This window comes from Prosopis cineraria, unplaced genomic scaffold (assembly GCF_029017545.1).
Source record: "Prosopis cineraria cultivar Desert tree isolate PC_DT_omini unplaced genomic scaffold, ASM2901754v1 PC204, whole genome shotgun sequence".
NCBI lineage: Eukaryota > Viridiplantae > Streptophyta > Magnoliopsida > Fabales > Fabaceae > Prosopis > Prosopis cineraria.
In genome coordinates, this window is record NW_026555531.1 from 34,301 (window position 1) to 49,914 (window position 15,614).

The 15,614-nt window shown below is 32.3% G+C and overlaps 1 protein-coding gene and 2 pseudogenes across 1 annotated transcript; 2 read left to right on the forward strand and 1 right to left on the reverse strand.

Moving 5' to 3' along the window:
- The first annotated feature begins 2,137 nt into the window (after positions 1-2,137).
- On the forward strand, positions 2,138-6,113 carry LOC129295856 (sugar transport protein 10-like; annotated as a pseudogene).
- A 2,903-nt stretch (positions 6,114-9,016) lies between these two features.
- LOC129295857 (sugar transport protein 10-like) lies at positions 9,017-11,412 on the reverse strand. Its single transcript, XM_054934445.1, has 3 exons — positions 10,821-11,412; positions 9,592-10,215; positions 9,017-9,500 (listed from the first exon to the last, which is right to left on the reverse strand). Exons 1-3 carry the CDS (start codon positions 11,274-11,276, stop codon positions 9,045-9,047), a joined length of 1,536 nt encoding a protein of 511 aa, XP_054790420.1. The 5' UTR covers positions 11,277-11,412; the 3' UTR covers positions 9,017-9,044.
- Positions 11,413-13,507: 2,095 nt separating this feature from the next.
- On the forward strand, positions 13,508-15,614 carry LOC129295859 (sugar transport protein 10-like; annotated as a pseudogene).

Below are 15,614 nucleotides of genomic sequence, written 5' to 3' on the forward strand. Positions count from 1 at the left end.
TGTTTTGGACATAACCTCTATTTATAGACCTCCAACTATTCAAGTCTTATCCTAATGTTACAAAGGTATAATAAGGCATATAATAGTATATTATATAACCTTTGAAGGTTATAAGCTATTAAGACTAAGAAACTCCTTCCATGCTATTCATGAGGACATTAAAGATAAAGAAATTCTAAGGGCTATGAGTTATGAACATCCATAACATAATAATTATAATAAATATAACATATTTAAGTTAATATTTTCAACCAAACATTAATTACTTTTTTGAGTGAAAGAAAAGTTTCATTTGCTTCAATGTCAAATATAATTTCACACGTACACCATGCATTGGGGAAACAATTCAGATAATCACAATCTAATTGCATTTACTACCTCCGTTTTTTTTTTATTATAGGAGAAACTATATCATGTGTTTCATTATTTTTGCATAAGAAAAATTATAAATTGAAAAAATATTTATCACACATTTTCCTCAATTTTCCCTTTATAAAATTAGAGTAATTTATTTATGAGAAAAACTTAATTCCTTCACAAATTAAAAGTTAGGGTTAATGTGTAATTTTATCCCTAAACTATTTTTAGAGAAGCAATTTTTTCCTTAAATTACTCATCATAGCAATGTTGCCCCTAAACTGATTAAATTGGAGTAATATTGCCCCTCAACTAATTAAATTGGAGTAATATTGCCCTCGTCATTTAAACATTCGTAGCTAATGGGACTTGCTTTTCATGAGTTAAGGTGCAATTTTGCCCCTTCATTATTCTCAAAGGAGCAATGTTACTTCTAAATTAATTAAATCAAAGCAATGTTGTCCCCAGCATTTAAAAGTCATAAACGTCCGTTAACTAGAGAGAGATGATGAAAAATACTTTTTATATTAGTGCCATTCCATTCACATCCTTTCTAACATCCAATAGTTATGTGAAAGCATTTATCTATGTCATGATATTCTTCACCAACATTCCAACGAGTCCTAAACTATACATTGAGAAGATACTCAATGTTGGTACTAATTTTCTTCGGTGGCAAATATTATAATATTTGAAGTATAAATTCATACTTACAATATTACAAGAGGAGCTCTTAATTCAACAAAAAGCATATAAACAATTTTCTAGGTAAAAAGGTCATTTTTTATTGTCTTGAGTGGATCAACCAATAAAATTAACTATCATAAATAAATAGACTCTCTCATATGCATTGTAAACAAAAAGAAGCCTATACATAGAGTATCATAAAGTGGTTACCCAAAAACCAATTTAGCAACGGAATGCCACAGTCTAGTTGAAATCCTGACCATATTCAATATTAACTAGAGAGAGATAATGACAAGTAGGTCTCACTAGTTATAATTAACAGATGTTTATGATTTTTAAACGGTGAGGATAACATTGCTCTTCTAAAAATAGTTTAGAGAAAAAATTGTATCTTAACTCATAAAAAATGGGTCTCACTAGTTATAATTAATGGACGTTTAAATGGCAGGGACAACATTGCTACAATAAGTAGTTTAAGGGCAATGTTACTCTTTTGATAATAGTTTAGAGGCAAAATAATAACTTGACCCTAAAAATTAATTATAAGAATATTTTAATCCAATTTTTTAATTTCAAATATGATTATTATGTTTAACCAACTTTTTAAAACTATACGGTGAGTTGGAAAAAAATTGCTTACATTTAAATACGGGTGATGCATATCAATAATTTTAAATGGGACCTCATTAGATAACTAAAACATTGTTCTCCAAGCCAATTTGTTCTTAGTTGATTGAATGTCATTTGTATACATCAAAATAATTAACGCATAAAATTAGAAAAATTTAAAAATAATAAATAAACTTATCCATTCAAAAATAGAGAACAATAACTTAGTCAGAGGACGATTTACTAGGGTGTATCCCTATGGCAATACTTCTACTTCGAACTCGATTGAAGATTAAAGACTTCTAATTTAGGAAACCATAACTGTTACTTTGACACCTCTAAAAACCCACAATGCTCTTCTATATATACGCACACAAGTTCTTCATTGTAAGAAAGAAAAAAATAAAACTTCCTCTAGCTTTTCTCTGATTCTTTTCATACAAATTGTATACACACACACACACACACACACAAATTACCCCACAAGAAATAGGTTTAGAGCTAGAACATACACAGTATATATTATTAATCTGAAAACTACTTGCAAATTCAAAAATGGCGGGCGGAGTTTATATTGATCAAGGTCAAGCAAGGCATTATGAGGGCAACGTGACGGCATTCGTGCTCGTTACATGCTTCGTGGCGGCCATGGGAGGTCTTCTGTTTGGTTATGATCTTGGAATTACAGGAGGAGTGACGTCCATGGAGCCATTCTTGGCCAAGTTTTTCCCATCTGTGCATAGACAAATGAAAGCTGGCTTGCATGAGAACACGTATTGTAAATTCGATAACGAGATCCTTACATTGTTCACATCCTCATTGTACATTGCAGCATTGGTTGCTTCTTTCTTTGCTTCTGCCACTACAAGAATCCTAGGACGTAAACCTTCAATGTTCTCAGGTGGATTGTTTTTTCTTGCCGGTGCTCTGTTGAATGGCTTGGCAGTAAACATTGCAATGCTTATCATTGGCCGTATTTTGCTTGGCTTTGGTGTGGGATACTGTAATCAAGTAAGTAATTAAGTGTTATAGCATCGCCTTTTTAAATGCTTCCCTTCATGTGTGGCATGACATAACAGTGACGGATCTAGAGAAGCATACAAGGGGTAAAATTGAATATCTTTAAAATGTGGGGGCATAAAAATAATTTCCCCAATTTTTACAAAAAATTAAGGAGCAAATGCAATCGTGGTTTTTTCAAAAATTAAAAGTAGGGAATGTAAAATTTACAACTTTGTACCCTTATTCATAATATTTTGAACACCTAGACTAAATAAAAAATATTTGGATTCAAAAGTTTATTAGACATTTAATATATTAATGATAAGTTAAGATATGAAGGCTATATTTAGTTATATAAAGACTATATCAACTTGTTAAATATAATTTTTTAAAAAAAGATAATGACCAGTTTATTTATATTATTATAATTTTAGTCATAAAGAAGTTATTATTTTTAACTATTAAATTATTATTTTTTAAAAACTATTAATTTTTAAAATAAGTCATCTTGCATCCTGACTTAATTTAGGGACTTGGTTTCACTACTGGCACCATACAAATAACTGACGTAGAATGTATTTGTTGTAGTTATGTGGCCATTGGAGGGGACAAATAGTGCATCATTAGACAAGAAGAATTTCAATCAATTTATGTTTTATAAAAAAATAATAAATTAGGAATTCAAGGATCTCAATTTTAGAGGATTTGCTTCCGTCTTAAAATCATCAATATTGTAATTTATTATTTAGGTATGGAAATTGACTACTTAACGGGTGAGAGAACAAAAAGACAAATTAGTCAGATGACAGTCTATTTTAACTGAAAATCTCAGAATTCAAGTTTATAGTATTTTTAATTATATATTAATTATTTAACCCAATTTTATCCTGTGAGATTCAGGTCTACTCAGCACTCTAAAAATCTAATAATTCTTTCATATCTATTTTCACAGTCTGTTCCGGTGTACTTATCTGAAATGGCTCCGGCAAAGATTAGAGGAGCACTGAACATGGGATTCCAAATGATGATAACAATTGGTATTTTGATCGCAAACCTTATAAACTACGGCACTGCAAAGTACAAACACGGATGGAGGAATTTCGTTAGGTCTAGGAGCAGTGCCTGCATTTTTGCTGTGTTTAGGATCACTGTTCTTGAGCGACACACCAAACTCCATGATTGAAAGAGGCAAACACGAAGAAGCCAAAGCAATGCTGATCAAGATTCGAGGAACAGAGAACGTGGACGACGAGCTTCAAGATCTGATTGATGCGAGTGAAGAAGCTAAGCTAGTAGAACATCCATGGAAGAACATATCACAACCTAAATATAGACCTCAAATTACTTTTTGCTCTTGTATTCCATTTTTCCAGCAACTAACAGGCATCAATGTGATCATGTTCTATGCACCAGTTCTGTTTAAGACTCTTGGATTTGGTGCTCAAGCTTCACTCATGTCAGCAGTTATTACTGGTGTTGTCAATGTCGGAGCCACGTTTGTTTCTATACTCACTGTTGATAATTTGGAAGAAGGATTTTGTTCCTTGAAGGTGGCGTCCAAATGCTTGTTTGCCAGGTATCTGTACTTGAAGTATTTCACATAGGCCAAATTATAAAATACTTATAAACAAAATTACGTATATCAATAAAGTATATTAAATATACTTTACAATTTATTTTTTTTAAAATAAGAATATAAACTTTTAAAAATTTCTTTTATTTAATACTCTATTTATAAAAGAATATTAAATAAAGAGTATATATAGAAAGGATAATATTGAAAAAAATATTATTAATAAAATGTTATTCTTATTAAAATCTTTTATATGTTGAGACACTAAATTTTCTCTTAAAGTATGTTATAATTTAAGGCGAAAAGAAAAATCATCATAATTGTTTCATTATATTTGTCGTTCAAGGTTATTGTACATGGATTAAAAAAATATAACAAATAAGTAGAAAATATATGGCATATCTTATCAAGTTTGCCCCACATTATATCCCGTATTTTAATACCTCTAAAACCATGCAGCAGGCAGTAGCAGAATATTGCTGTAAGGGTAAAATAAGAAAAATGTCATAAACTAAACATTTTTTGTTTTGTAGTCTAAAATGACATATATGAAACAATTTTTTTAGATGACCCCATTTTGATTTAGATAATCCCATTTTTTTCCCAAGATGACAAATATAATGCAATGGAAGTAGTAGTAGACATATAATTATTAAAACCTTAAAATTTTTTCAACTTTGCCCTTCTTTAATATTCTTTCTGGTCCTTAATATAAAACAAACTTAATCAACTTCATGCTTATTGACAAATAGTATATATATTCTTGAAATTTTTTTAAAAAATATGTAACTTTACAATTTTGCCTCTTTGCAATTAATAACTATAATAAAATGTTATCTATGAATTTAAACATTAATAAATAAACAAAGGGCAACACTAGTAAACATTAATTACTCTAACTTCGCTATACATTAAAGACAAAAAAACTCTTAAAATTTGCCTTATATTAATACCGAATGGAGTGCTAGTTATTAATTAAAATATTATCAAAGCAAAATAATGGGAGGTAAGTAATTCTTATACTTTGAGGGGCATTTTATGTAAAAAGACATTAATAATTTTCCTTAAAATTTCATAAAATACCTTATATATTGAAAAACGATCCTTAATTTCCAAAAAAAAAAAAGGATTCTCATTTAAAAGGGCGGTGGCATGGGTATGTGTGTGTCTATATATATATATATATATATTTTTTTTTTTTTTACATCTAACCAAACGTTCCAGTTCTTATATATATAATATCAAATGCCTCGTCCTGCATGCATGTTAAAATCTCTCTGGCAATTCCAAACTGTGCTGATACATTTCGTTTAATTAATTGCTTCCAGGTTGCAGTTGGAGTGATGATAGCTTTGAAGTTTGGAGTGAGTGGTCAAGGTTCATTTAGCAAAGTAGAGGCTGATGTTCTTCTAGTCTTAATATGCGCATATGTTGCAGCATATGCTTGGTCTTGGGGACCTTTGGGTTGGTTAGTGCCAAGTGAAATCTGCCCTCTCGAAATCCGATCGGCCGGCCAAGCCGTGAACGTCGCTGTCAACATGTTCTTCACCTTCATCATTGCTCAGATCTTCCTCCTCATGCTTTGCCACTTGAAGTTTGGTCTCTTCTTCTTCTTCGCTGGCTTTGTCCTCATCATGACCATTTTTGTTGCTCTGCTCCTCCCAGAGACCAAGAACGTGCCCATTGAAGAAATGCACCTTGTTTGGAAGTCACATTGGTTTTGGGGCAAGATTGTTCCCGCCAGTAGTCGCATGGCTTCACCTAATGTTCTTGGCTACAATAACCGCAAGCCTTGAAGTTGATTTCCCAAAAAAAAAAAAACATAAGAAGAAAGATTATATAATTAGCATACACTGATGAATCATAAGTGTGAGAAGAATCAGGAGACGTGGATATAGATGTGACTTGATCTTTTTCAAAGTTCATACATCTATCTTTCGCAAATAATAAGTTTGCTTTTATGTGTATAGAGTTGTATATGATTCATGAAAATTACTTGTGTATATTCTTCAATAAACTTGAACACAAAACGTAAGTTTCATCATAGAAATACAAGCAAGTCGTGTTCGATCTACATACCTTCTTCTTTTAGTTACTTTGTTACATGTTAATGCCGAAACTCATGACAAGTGATGGGTTAGAGAATTAGACGTATTAGATTGGTAGAAAGAACAATCAACATCACTTTCCAATTCTTTTAAGAATTGTTCCGGTAACTACATTTGCTAGTAAATCTAAAGTCCATAGAATGGGTTTGGTTTGTTGGGCTTCTATATGTTTAAGCCGGAAATTAGGTAGGGCTTAAGCATTGACTTTTCATCAATGTCTTGCCCAGTTATGCAATTGTGGGTAGAAAATTGGCACTACTAAATCTAAGCTCTATTACTCCAAGAATACCAATATTAATAGAGTCTTGCATATTAGTGATGATTTGGAAAAATCCCCTCACCAGAAAATATTGGCAAATATCTCAAGATTCTTATCATTCATGGGCCTCCAAGTTAACATTTGCTCTGCTAACCGAAAAAACGAAGTCACATATGTCTACTTGGAAGGGCATCTCATCACTGCTGAAAAAACAGTCCTCATAAATCCTGTTCTTTTAGCTCTTCTCAACTACATCATGCAGACCATGCTTTTACCTTAATTATTATCTCAGCATTGTCGTTAAGCTTTTGGGTATCCTCATAAAGCCTCAACATTTGTTAGAATAGCAAGTTCACGAAAAGTCAATGTCTATACTAACTCTCTTAATGCTATCATGATTATCTAGCATGATTTCACAACAAATCACCCTCTCGTCCAAACTACCAAATCAAGAAACTTGCCATGAGATTGACTAGACAAACCTTTGACCACATGTTTAAAAAAGCTAATAAATATATGGATTAGCTTGCTTTGTAAACCACATGTCTGAAATATTAGCCACCTTTTGGAACATTAAATACATTTTTCTTGGAATGTCCCTCATTAATTGTTAAACAAGAAACTAAGGTTGGGATTTCAATTATGGTTTTTTCATATTTTCTCAAAACTCCTCTATTACTTAAGTCAAATATGAAAAAATATATTTTAATACATGATACATTAGCCCAACTAAATTTAATTATTTGATTAGTTTGTGTAAGGTAGGTATATATTCGGTATTTTATTATTTAATTATCTCATATGCATCTATGTTTTTTTAATTAAAAAATCATGAATTAAAATGAGATAATTAAACAACAGATTTTAAGTTTGGTTTATTAACTAAAATACATTTTTTGTTTAAAAAAATTTTTTTTTTTTCATTGTACTTCATAATAAGATTCACTTTTATCTCTTAACTAGACTTTTCCCCCGTGCTATTAGCTCTTAGTTCGGATAGTATAGAATAAAAAGAAAATAAAATTTTAACTTGTTACATTTGTTAAAAAAATAGGACAAATGAAATGAAAATTTTTAATATGGATAAAATGTAAAAGAAAAAATAAGTAAAATTAAATAAAATAATTCAGGAGAATTAAGTAGAAATGAGATATGATTCATGAAAAGGATAATATCAAGATAAATGTGAAATTAACTTATCTCACTAAAATGAAGACTTTATTTTTGGTTTTGTTTATTTAATTCATTACGTTCATATTCCTTCTATTAACTAAACGACTCTTAAAACTATGAATTACAATTTATTTTATTGTACAAATTATTACTTTTTACATATTAAAAATAAGCAACAAAATATTTTATTTAGAACTTATTATTCTATATAAATTAAAATTATAAAAATAAAAATTGTCTCATAAGATTGCATAACAACTTTATTTTTTTACAAATTTTAATTTTAGTGTAGGTTACATGCATATTTTTTTTATTATACTCCCTCTATTTAAAAATACAAAATATTTTTTGAGGAATTAAATGTTAATAAATATAAGGCATTTGTAGTCTTTTGAAGTGTAATCATTACTTTTTTTTATAGAAAAGCCCTTATTAATGAATGACTTTATATTTATTATAGGGTATTTAATAGGAATAAATATAAAAAGATAAGGTTAGTTAGAAATTAGGTAACTATTTTATTAAAAGGTGAGATTTGATTAAGAATATCTTACGTTTTTTAACAGAGGGAGTAATTTTTATATTTACAATTTATTTTTTATTTGGTTCCATATATATCTTTTTATATTGTGAGGTGCTCATTATCATTTAATTTTGTTTACTATATCATTTTTTTTTAAATAATTTATTATGAAAAATTTAAAAAAAAAAGAAGACGAAAAAAAGTCAGGTGAGTACCGTTGATCTACAGAACCTATCCAACCATAATTATTATATATTATAGATATAGATTATATGTTATAGATTTTATTTAGTTTTAATAATTTAATGCATTGATGTTGTCTTAAATTTCATTTTTATCCCTTAATTACCCCTTATGACTTTTTATTTCAAGGAAGTTTTAGTTTAGAATTATATATTTATGTTACTTTAATTTTGACATGTATATATTACCGCTTTAGTTTTGACGATGATTTCGAACCAAAAAATAATAATAAAAGTTTAGGCATAGAAGTGAAAGTAAAATAATCCGAAAGCATAGATAAACTATAATTCCTAATTAAGTAAAAGGATACAAGTCTCTCTGGAGAAACAAACTTCATATTAGCAAATCAAAGTGATGTGCAAGCTCCGAAAAGAACTGAATGATTTATTCAGTTTTTCGACATCATCTGAAGATTATTGACTTTAATTTTTTTTTATTGATTTCAACAATTCTTTTCACTTGTCATGTTATTATATATCCAACATGAAAATCTCTCCCCATTTAGCAACTTCATGGATTGGTCTTCTGATCGTGACTTTTTGTGTCAACGTCAAGAGGAACAAACTTGTTCCAGAACCAGTGTGACTTCCACACTGAGTTCATTTCTTCAATTGGAACACCTTTGGTCTCAGGAAGGAAGAAAGTGATGAAAATGGTCATTACGACAACAAAAGCAGCGAAGAAGAAGAAGAGACCAAACTTCAAGTGACAAAGCATGAGCAAAAATATCTGAGCAATGAGAAATGTGAACACCATATTCACTGCAACATTAATGGCTTGCCCAGCAGATCTGATCTCCAAAGGACATACTTCACTTGGCACAAGCCATCCCAATGGTCCCCAAGACCATGCAAATGCTGCGACGTATGCACATATCAAGAACAATAGCAAGTCTGCTTCACCTTTACTAAATGAACCTTGTCCACTCACTCCAAACTTCAAAGCTATCATCACTCCCACAGCAATCTGAAAGCAATACAAGTTCTAACATGTCAGTACTTAGAAAATCTGAAAGAGATATAAATATAATATAATAGATTCTTTAATTGTATGTTACCTGGCAAACAAGCATCTGGATGCCACCTTCAAGGAAGAGAATCCTTCTTCCAAATTTATCAACAGTGAAGATAGAGACCAGTGTGGCTACAACATTAACGAGTCCTGTAATAACTGCTGACATGAGAGATGCTTCAGCACCGAAGCCAAGAGTCTTGAAAAGGACAGGAGCGTAAAACATGATGACATTGATGCCTGTAAGTTGTTGGAAGAATGGAATCAAAGTGCAGAAAGTGATTTGGGGTCTGTATTTAGATTGGGCAATGTTCTTCCATGGGTGATCCACTTGCTTGGCTGCTTCACTGGCACTAATCAGATCTTGAAACTCATCATCAACGTTCTCGATTCCACGAATCTTCTGCAACATTTGCTTAGCTTCTTCTTGTTTGCCTCTTTCAATCATGGAGTTTGGTGTGTCACCCAAGAAAAGTGATCCCAAGCACAACAAAAATGCAGGCACTGCTCCAACACCCAATGAAATTCTCCATCCATTTTCATACTTAGCAGTTCCATAGTTGATAAGGTTTGCGATCAAAATACCAATTGTGATCATCATTTGGAACCCCATGTTGAGTGCTCCTCTGATAGTTGCCGGAGCCATCTCAGATAAGTATACAGGAACAGACTGTCATAGTTGAAAAGAAAGTAAGTTATGTTAAAATTTAAAAAAAAAAAATGAAGGACTTGAAAAATGCCATTGTGCCAACGACTAGTCTAATGGTATACTGTTTGGGGAGAGGTTGCTTGCTCAATCTCACATGCTACTCAGTATTTGAGATAAAAAAAGCCTCATATTTTAAAAGATAGATTATAAATATATAAAACTCGGATGTGTCTAACCAAGAGAGTTTAAACTACTTTGATAAAATATACTATTTTTAAGCATATTTATAAAGATTCTAATATGGAATCAAGAGCCATTCAATATGGACAAAAAAATTGAAGAAAAAGAAAAAAATGAAAGAAGAAAAAGATTAAAGAGAAAGAGAAAAAAAAATTGAATAGACTTGAAACCTTTAAAAACATTAGAGATAAAAAAATCTCACGTTTAGAAATTAAAAAATAGATTATAAATATATAAAATTATTGGGATGTGCTTAACCAAAATGATTTAAGCTATTTTGGTTAAATAAATCATTTTCAAGGATACTTAATATAAAGATTCTAGCATCTACCTCTGGTAATTCCAAAAAAAAAAAAATGTTGGACATGCAAACGTTGATTACTTACTTGATTACAGTAGCCCACACCAAAACCAAGCAATATACGACCAATGATAAGCATTGCGATGTTTACTGAGAAGCCGTTCAATAATGCACCAACAAGGAAAAACAATCCTCCAAGGAACATTGAAGGTTTACGACCCAGTATTCTTGTAGTGGTCGAAGCAAAGAAAGAAGCAATTAATGCTGCGAGGTATAAGGACGAGGTGAACAATGTAAGAATTTCGTCTTCAAATTTGCAGTATGTGTTCTCATGGACTCCAGACTTTATTCTTCTGTACACAGATGGGAAAAACTTGATCAAGAATGGATCCATGGAAGTAACTCCTCCTGTAATCCCAAGATCGTAACCAAAGAGAAGACCTCCCATGGCTGCCACGAAACATGTGACCAACACGAAGGCTGTGACTTTGCCCTCAAAATGCTTGACTTGACCTTGATCAACCAAACCACCTCCTGCCATTTTTCAATTGATTGAGCAATCACTTCAAACTTATTTATTTGAAGCTCAATCTTGTTTAATTATTACTTCTTCAAGTACTGTATTTTTTTTCTCTCTTCTTCAACTCGATGTGAGTTGTGGCTTATATAGTATTTGATGTATGTGATCCAAGAAGTACGAGAAGTCAGAGTTTTGTTTACACAAAGATGGTCCTATTCAACGTCGTTGTGCCTTTTTACGACATGTTATATGGTCATATTTTCCTAAATTAGCAGGTCTTTTTACCCGAGTTCGTTGTTGAAGTTCTGCCACATGGATATTTTCTATAAAAAGGAATGTTGTTTGACGAGCCCATTTCTATTTTCGGGTTGATAATCTTGTTCTTGTTATTTTTTATTATTTGATAATTATCTTGAGACAAGTTAAATATTTTGTTCTAACAGTCCCTATTTGCATGGTGTGGTTGAGTAAGGGACGGATCGATGCTCATTGTCAATTTTCACTTTAATTTATTTTATTTAAATTTTTATTACAAAAGAAATTTTAATTATTTATATTTTTGTCTCATAGAAAGAGGGATTATGCAAAAACATCCATAAATACCATCTTTTTTGACCAGAACTCCATAAATACCATCTCAAGAACATACAGAATAAAAAGAAATGAAGTAGAAACTCTCACATTAAAAAAAAAAAAGAGTTGAAACTATAAAATTCGCATTAGTTTGTGATTAACGTGGATTTTGATTGTTCCGGTCTCACACAGGCCTTTCATGTTTTATTTGAAAACTAAAAAGGGTTGCCTGTGGAATTGTAAATTCCTTGAGCCTCCTCCTTGCTCAAAAGGATTCAAACAAGTCACTCTACAATTCACAGCACTAATTCCATCAATCACTAACTTAAAACATATATTTTTATCCATTTTCAACTAACCCTAACTCATAAATCTCATTTCCCCAATATCCCAATGACTTTAACTGCTTATTAGCTTCATTTAATTCCCATTAGGTTGATTAACATCATTTTATAGTTCACATTACTCACAATCATCAATTTCAACATTAGGGTTCTTTTTAAACATCAACCCCTACTTACAAATCACTACATAAACCCTAACCCTAGGTTTAGAAACTTAAAATAACTTTCAATGGCTTAATTCATTGAAACCAATGGATTCGGTCACAAGTCTCCCATTTCAAAAATCATCAATATTTTCTTTCCCAAAAACCCAAAGCAATCACTAGTCTCAAATCACCTCCAAGGGATTGAAAATGATGTGCCTTAGCTCAACTCTCCGTTCTCTCTGCGTCCCTCCTGATTCCTCTACTCTTCTCATTTCTCAACATTCAAATCTAGTACATAAATCAAGTTTTTTAACATTTCACCATGATGCATTGCATCCACCATGGCGGATCTTACAAAGGCCCAGGCCCACACTTTAGCTGCTCCAATTGGGCCCAGGTAGCAAAATGCAATTCCTAACCCCATTCCTAGGTTGTCAACAAGTCCAATGAGTCCATTAGTTATCAAGAAAGATCATTAGCTTAATTAATGCAACAAATTACTAATTTACCCTTCACTAATTTTTAAATCTAGGATTAAAAATTTATAATATCATACCTTGACTGCTGCAGGGATTTATATGTGTCACACTATTTGAAGCTTGAACATTGAGCTATATATCACCCACACTTTATGGATATATATACTTTTTTATTTTCCATTAATTTTATAACAATTCAATTAATGAATACTTTTATGATATAGTTGAACGACATGTATCCCTAAACAATTCAAATTATCAATATGAAATTACACTAGCACAATTAATTTTATAAACAGTATTTCTTTTAAATATATTGCAAACACATGGTATCTTCCATGCACTAACTTTCTACTCTTAAGTTGGAATTTAACTTGTTCTGTCAAAATATAATTATTAATTAATATTAATATTAATATTAATAAAAAGTCATCGATTCATCAAAAATAGGAAACAACTCGTCCTCAAGACTATCCCTATTGTGGAATAAATCTCTGTGGCAGTTCACCGAAGTCGGGTAGAAAGAACTCCTAATTCAGGAATTGATGACCGAGTGCTATGTCGTAAAAGGCACAAAGTAGTTGAATCGGATCAACTTTTTTGGAAACCAACACTTACTTTTCGCACTTGTTCCATCACATCAAATCCTATATAAGCCATATCACACACCGAGGAGCAGAACAAAACAAATACAAACAACACTAGAATAATAGAGGGAAAAAAAATATCCAACATTATTATTATAAGCTTGAAATAAGTGATCGCCAGTTTCAAATATGGCAGGTGGTGCTTTTGTTGATCAAGGTCAAGTTAGCCATTTTGAAGGCAAAGTCACAACCTTCGTGTTGATCACATGTTTCGTGGCAGCCATGGGAGGTCTTCTCTTTGGTTACGATCTTGGGATTACAGGAGGAGTCACTTCCATGGATCCATTTTTGATCAAGTTTTTCCCATCTGTGTACAGAAGAATAAAGTCTGGAGTCCATGAGAACACGTACTGCAAATTTGAAGACGAAATTCTTACGTTGTTCACCTCGTCCTTATACCTCGCAGCATTGGTTGCTTCTTTCTTTGCTTCGACCACTACAAGAATCCTGGGTCGTAAACCTTCAATGTTCCTAGGTGGATTGTTTTTCCTTGTCGGTGCATTATTGAATGGATTTGCAGTAAACATCGCAATGCTCATCGTCGGTCGTTTATTGCTTGGTTTTGGCGTGGGGTATTGTAACCAAGTAAGTTAACATTAACATATATAATACTTAAGACTGTCGTCACTATTAAACTTCTTTACAATTAGGGATATATATAGTTTTCTTTCCTATGATTTTGCAGTCTGTTCCTGTGTACTTGTCTGAAATGGCTCCAGCACAAATAAGAGGAGCACTTAACATGGGATTCCAAATGATGATCACAATTGGTATTTTGGTCGCGAACCTTATCAACTATGGAACTGCTAAGTATGAAAATGGATGGAGAATTTCATTGGGTATTGGAGCAGTGCCTGCATTTTTCTGTGCATTGGATCTCTCTTCTTGGGTGACACACCAAACTCCATGATTGAACGAGGCAAAACTGAAAAAGCTAAGGAAATGTTGATTAAGATTCGCGGAACTGAAAACGTTGATGACGAGCTTCAAGATCTCATTAATGCAAGTGAAGCAGCCAAGCAAGTGGAACACCCATGGAAGAACATTGCACAATCTAAATACAGACCCCAAGTCACTTTCTGCACTTTGATTCCATTCTTTCAACAACTTACAGGCATCAATGTCATCATGTTCTATGCTCCAGTTCTTTTTAAGACTCTTGGCTTCGGTGCTGAAGCATCTCTCATGTCAGCAGTTATTACCGGACTCGTTAATGTCGTAGCCACGCTTGTCTCTATCGTCACTGTTGATAAATTTGGAAGAAGGATTCTCTTCCTTGAAGGTGGAATTCAGATGCTCGTTTGCCAGGTAACATATACATAAAACTAAAGACTATCTTTATGTCTCTTAGATTTTCGAAGTATTGACATGTTAGAACTTATATTGCTTTCAGATTGCTGTGGGAGTGATGATAGCTTTGAAGTTTGGAGTGAGTGGACAAGGTTCGTTTAGCAAAGGTGAAGCAGACTTGCTATTGTTCCTGATATGTGCATACGTGGCAGCATTTGCATGGTCTTGGGGACCATTGGGATGGCTTGTGCCAAGTGAAGTGTGTCCTTTGGAGATCAGATCTGCTGGGCAAGCCATTAATGTTGCAGTGAATATGGTGTTCACATTTCTCATTGCTCAGATCTTTTTGCTCATGCTTTGCCACATGAAGTTTGGTCTGTTCTTCTTCTTCGCTGCTTTTGTTGTCATAATGACCATTTTCATCACTTTCTTCCTTCCTGAGACCAAAGGTATTCCTATTGAAGAAATGAACTCAGTGTGGAAATCACACTGGTTCTGGTGCAAGTTTGTTCCTCATGACGATGCTCCAACAAAAAGTGTTGATCAAAAGTCCACTCCTTGAAAGCTGAGAAAATATTATTAATGGTGAAAATATTTTCAGTTATATACGCGGGAAGTGAAAGGATGAAAAGAATAAAAAAATTTCATCAAAATAACGTTGAGACAAGAGTCAGAGATTGGATATGGCTTTATTGTCTACGCACATCATTGTACACTCTTATGCCAATATGATTAACTTGCTTCTGTGTTGAGTTGTGCAAGGTCTATGAGAATTCTGTGTGTACTCTTTCATATATTTGTACACAGATATCATTTTGCAATAAAAAGGCAACCATGAGGCTCGTCATGCCTGCATGGAAGTTTACTATTTTGCTTTAAA

Excerpts from the sequence above, each read along its gene's own strand:
- LOC129295857 (XM_054934445.1), bottom strand. The coding sequence starts at position 11,276 with ATGGCAGGAGGTGGTTTGGTTGATCAAGGTCAAGTCAAGCATTTTGAG. Across the intron at positions 10,216-10,820 it reads GTGTGGGCTACTGTAATCAA|TCTGTTCCTGTATACTTATC; the intron begins GTAAGTAATCAA and ends CAACTATGACAG. Across the intron at positions 9,501-9,591 it reads TCCAGATGCTTGTTTGCCAG|ATTGCTGTGGGAGTGATGAT; the intron begins GTAACATACAAT and ends TATTGCTTTCAG.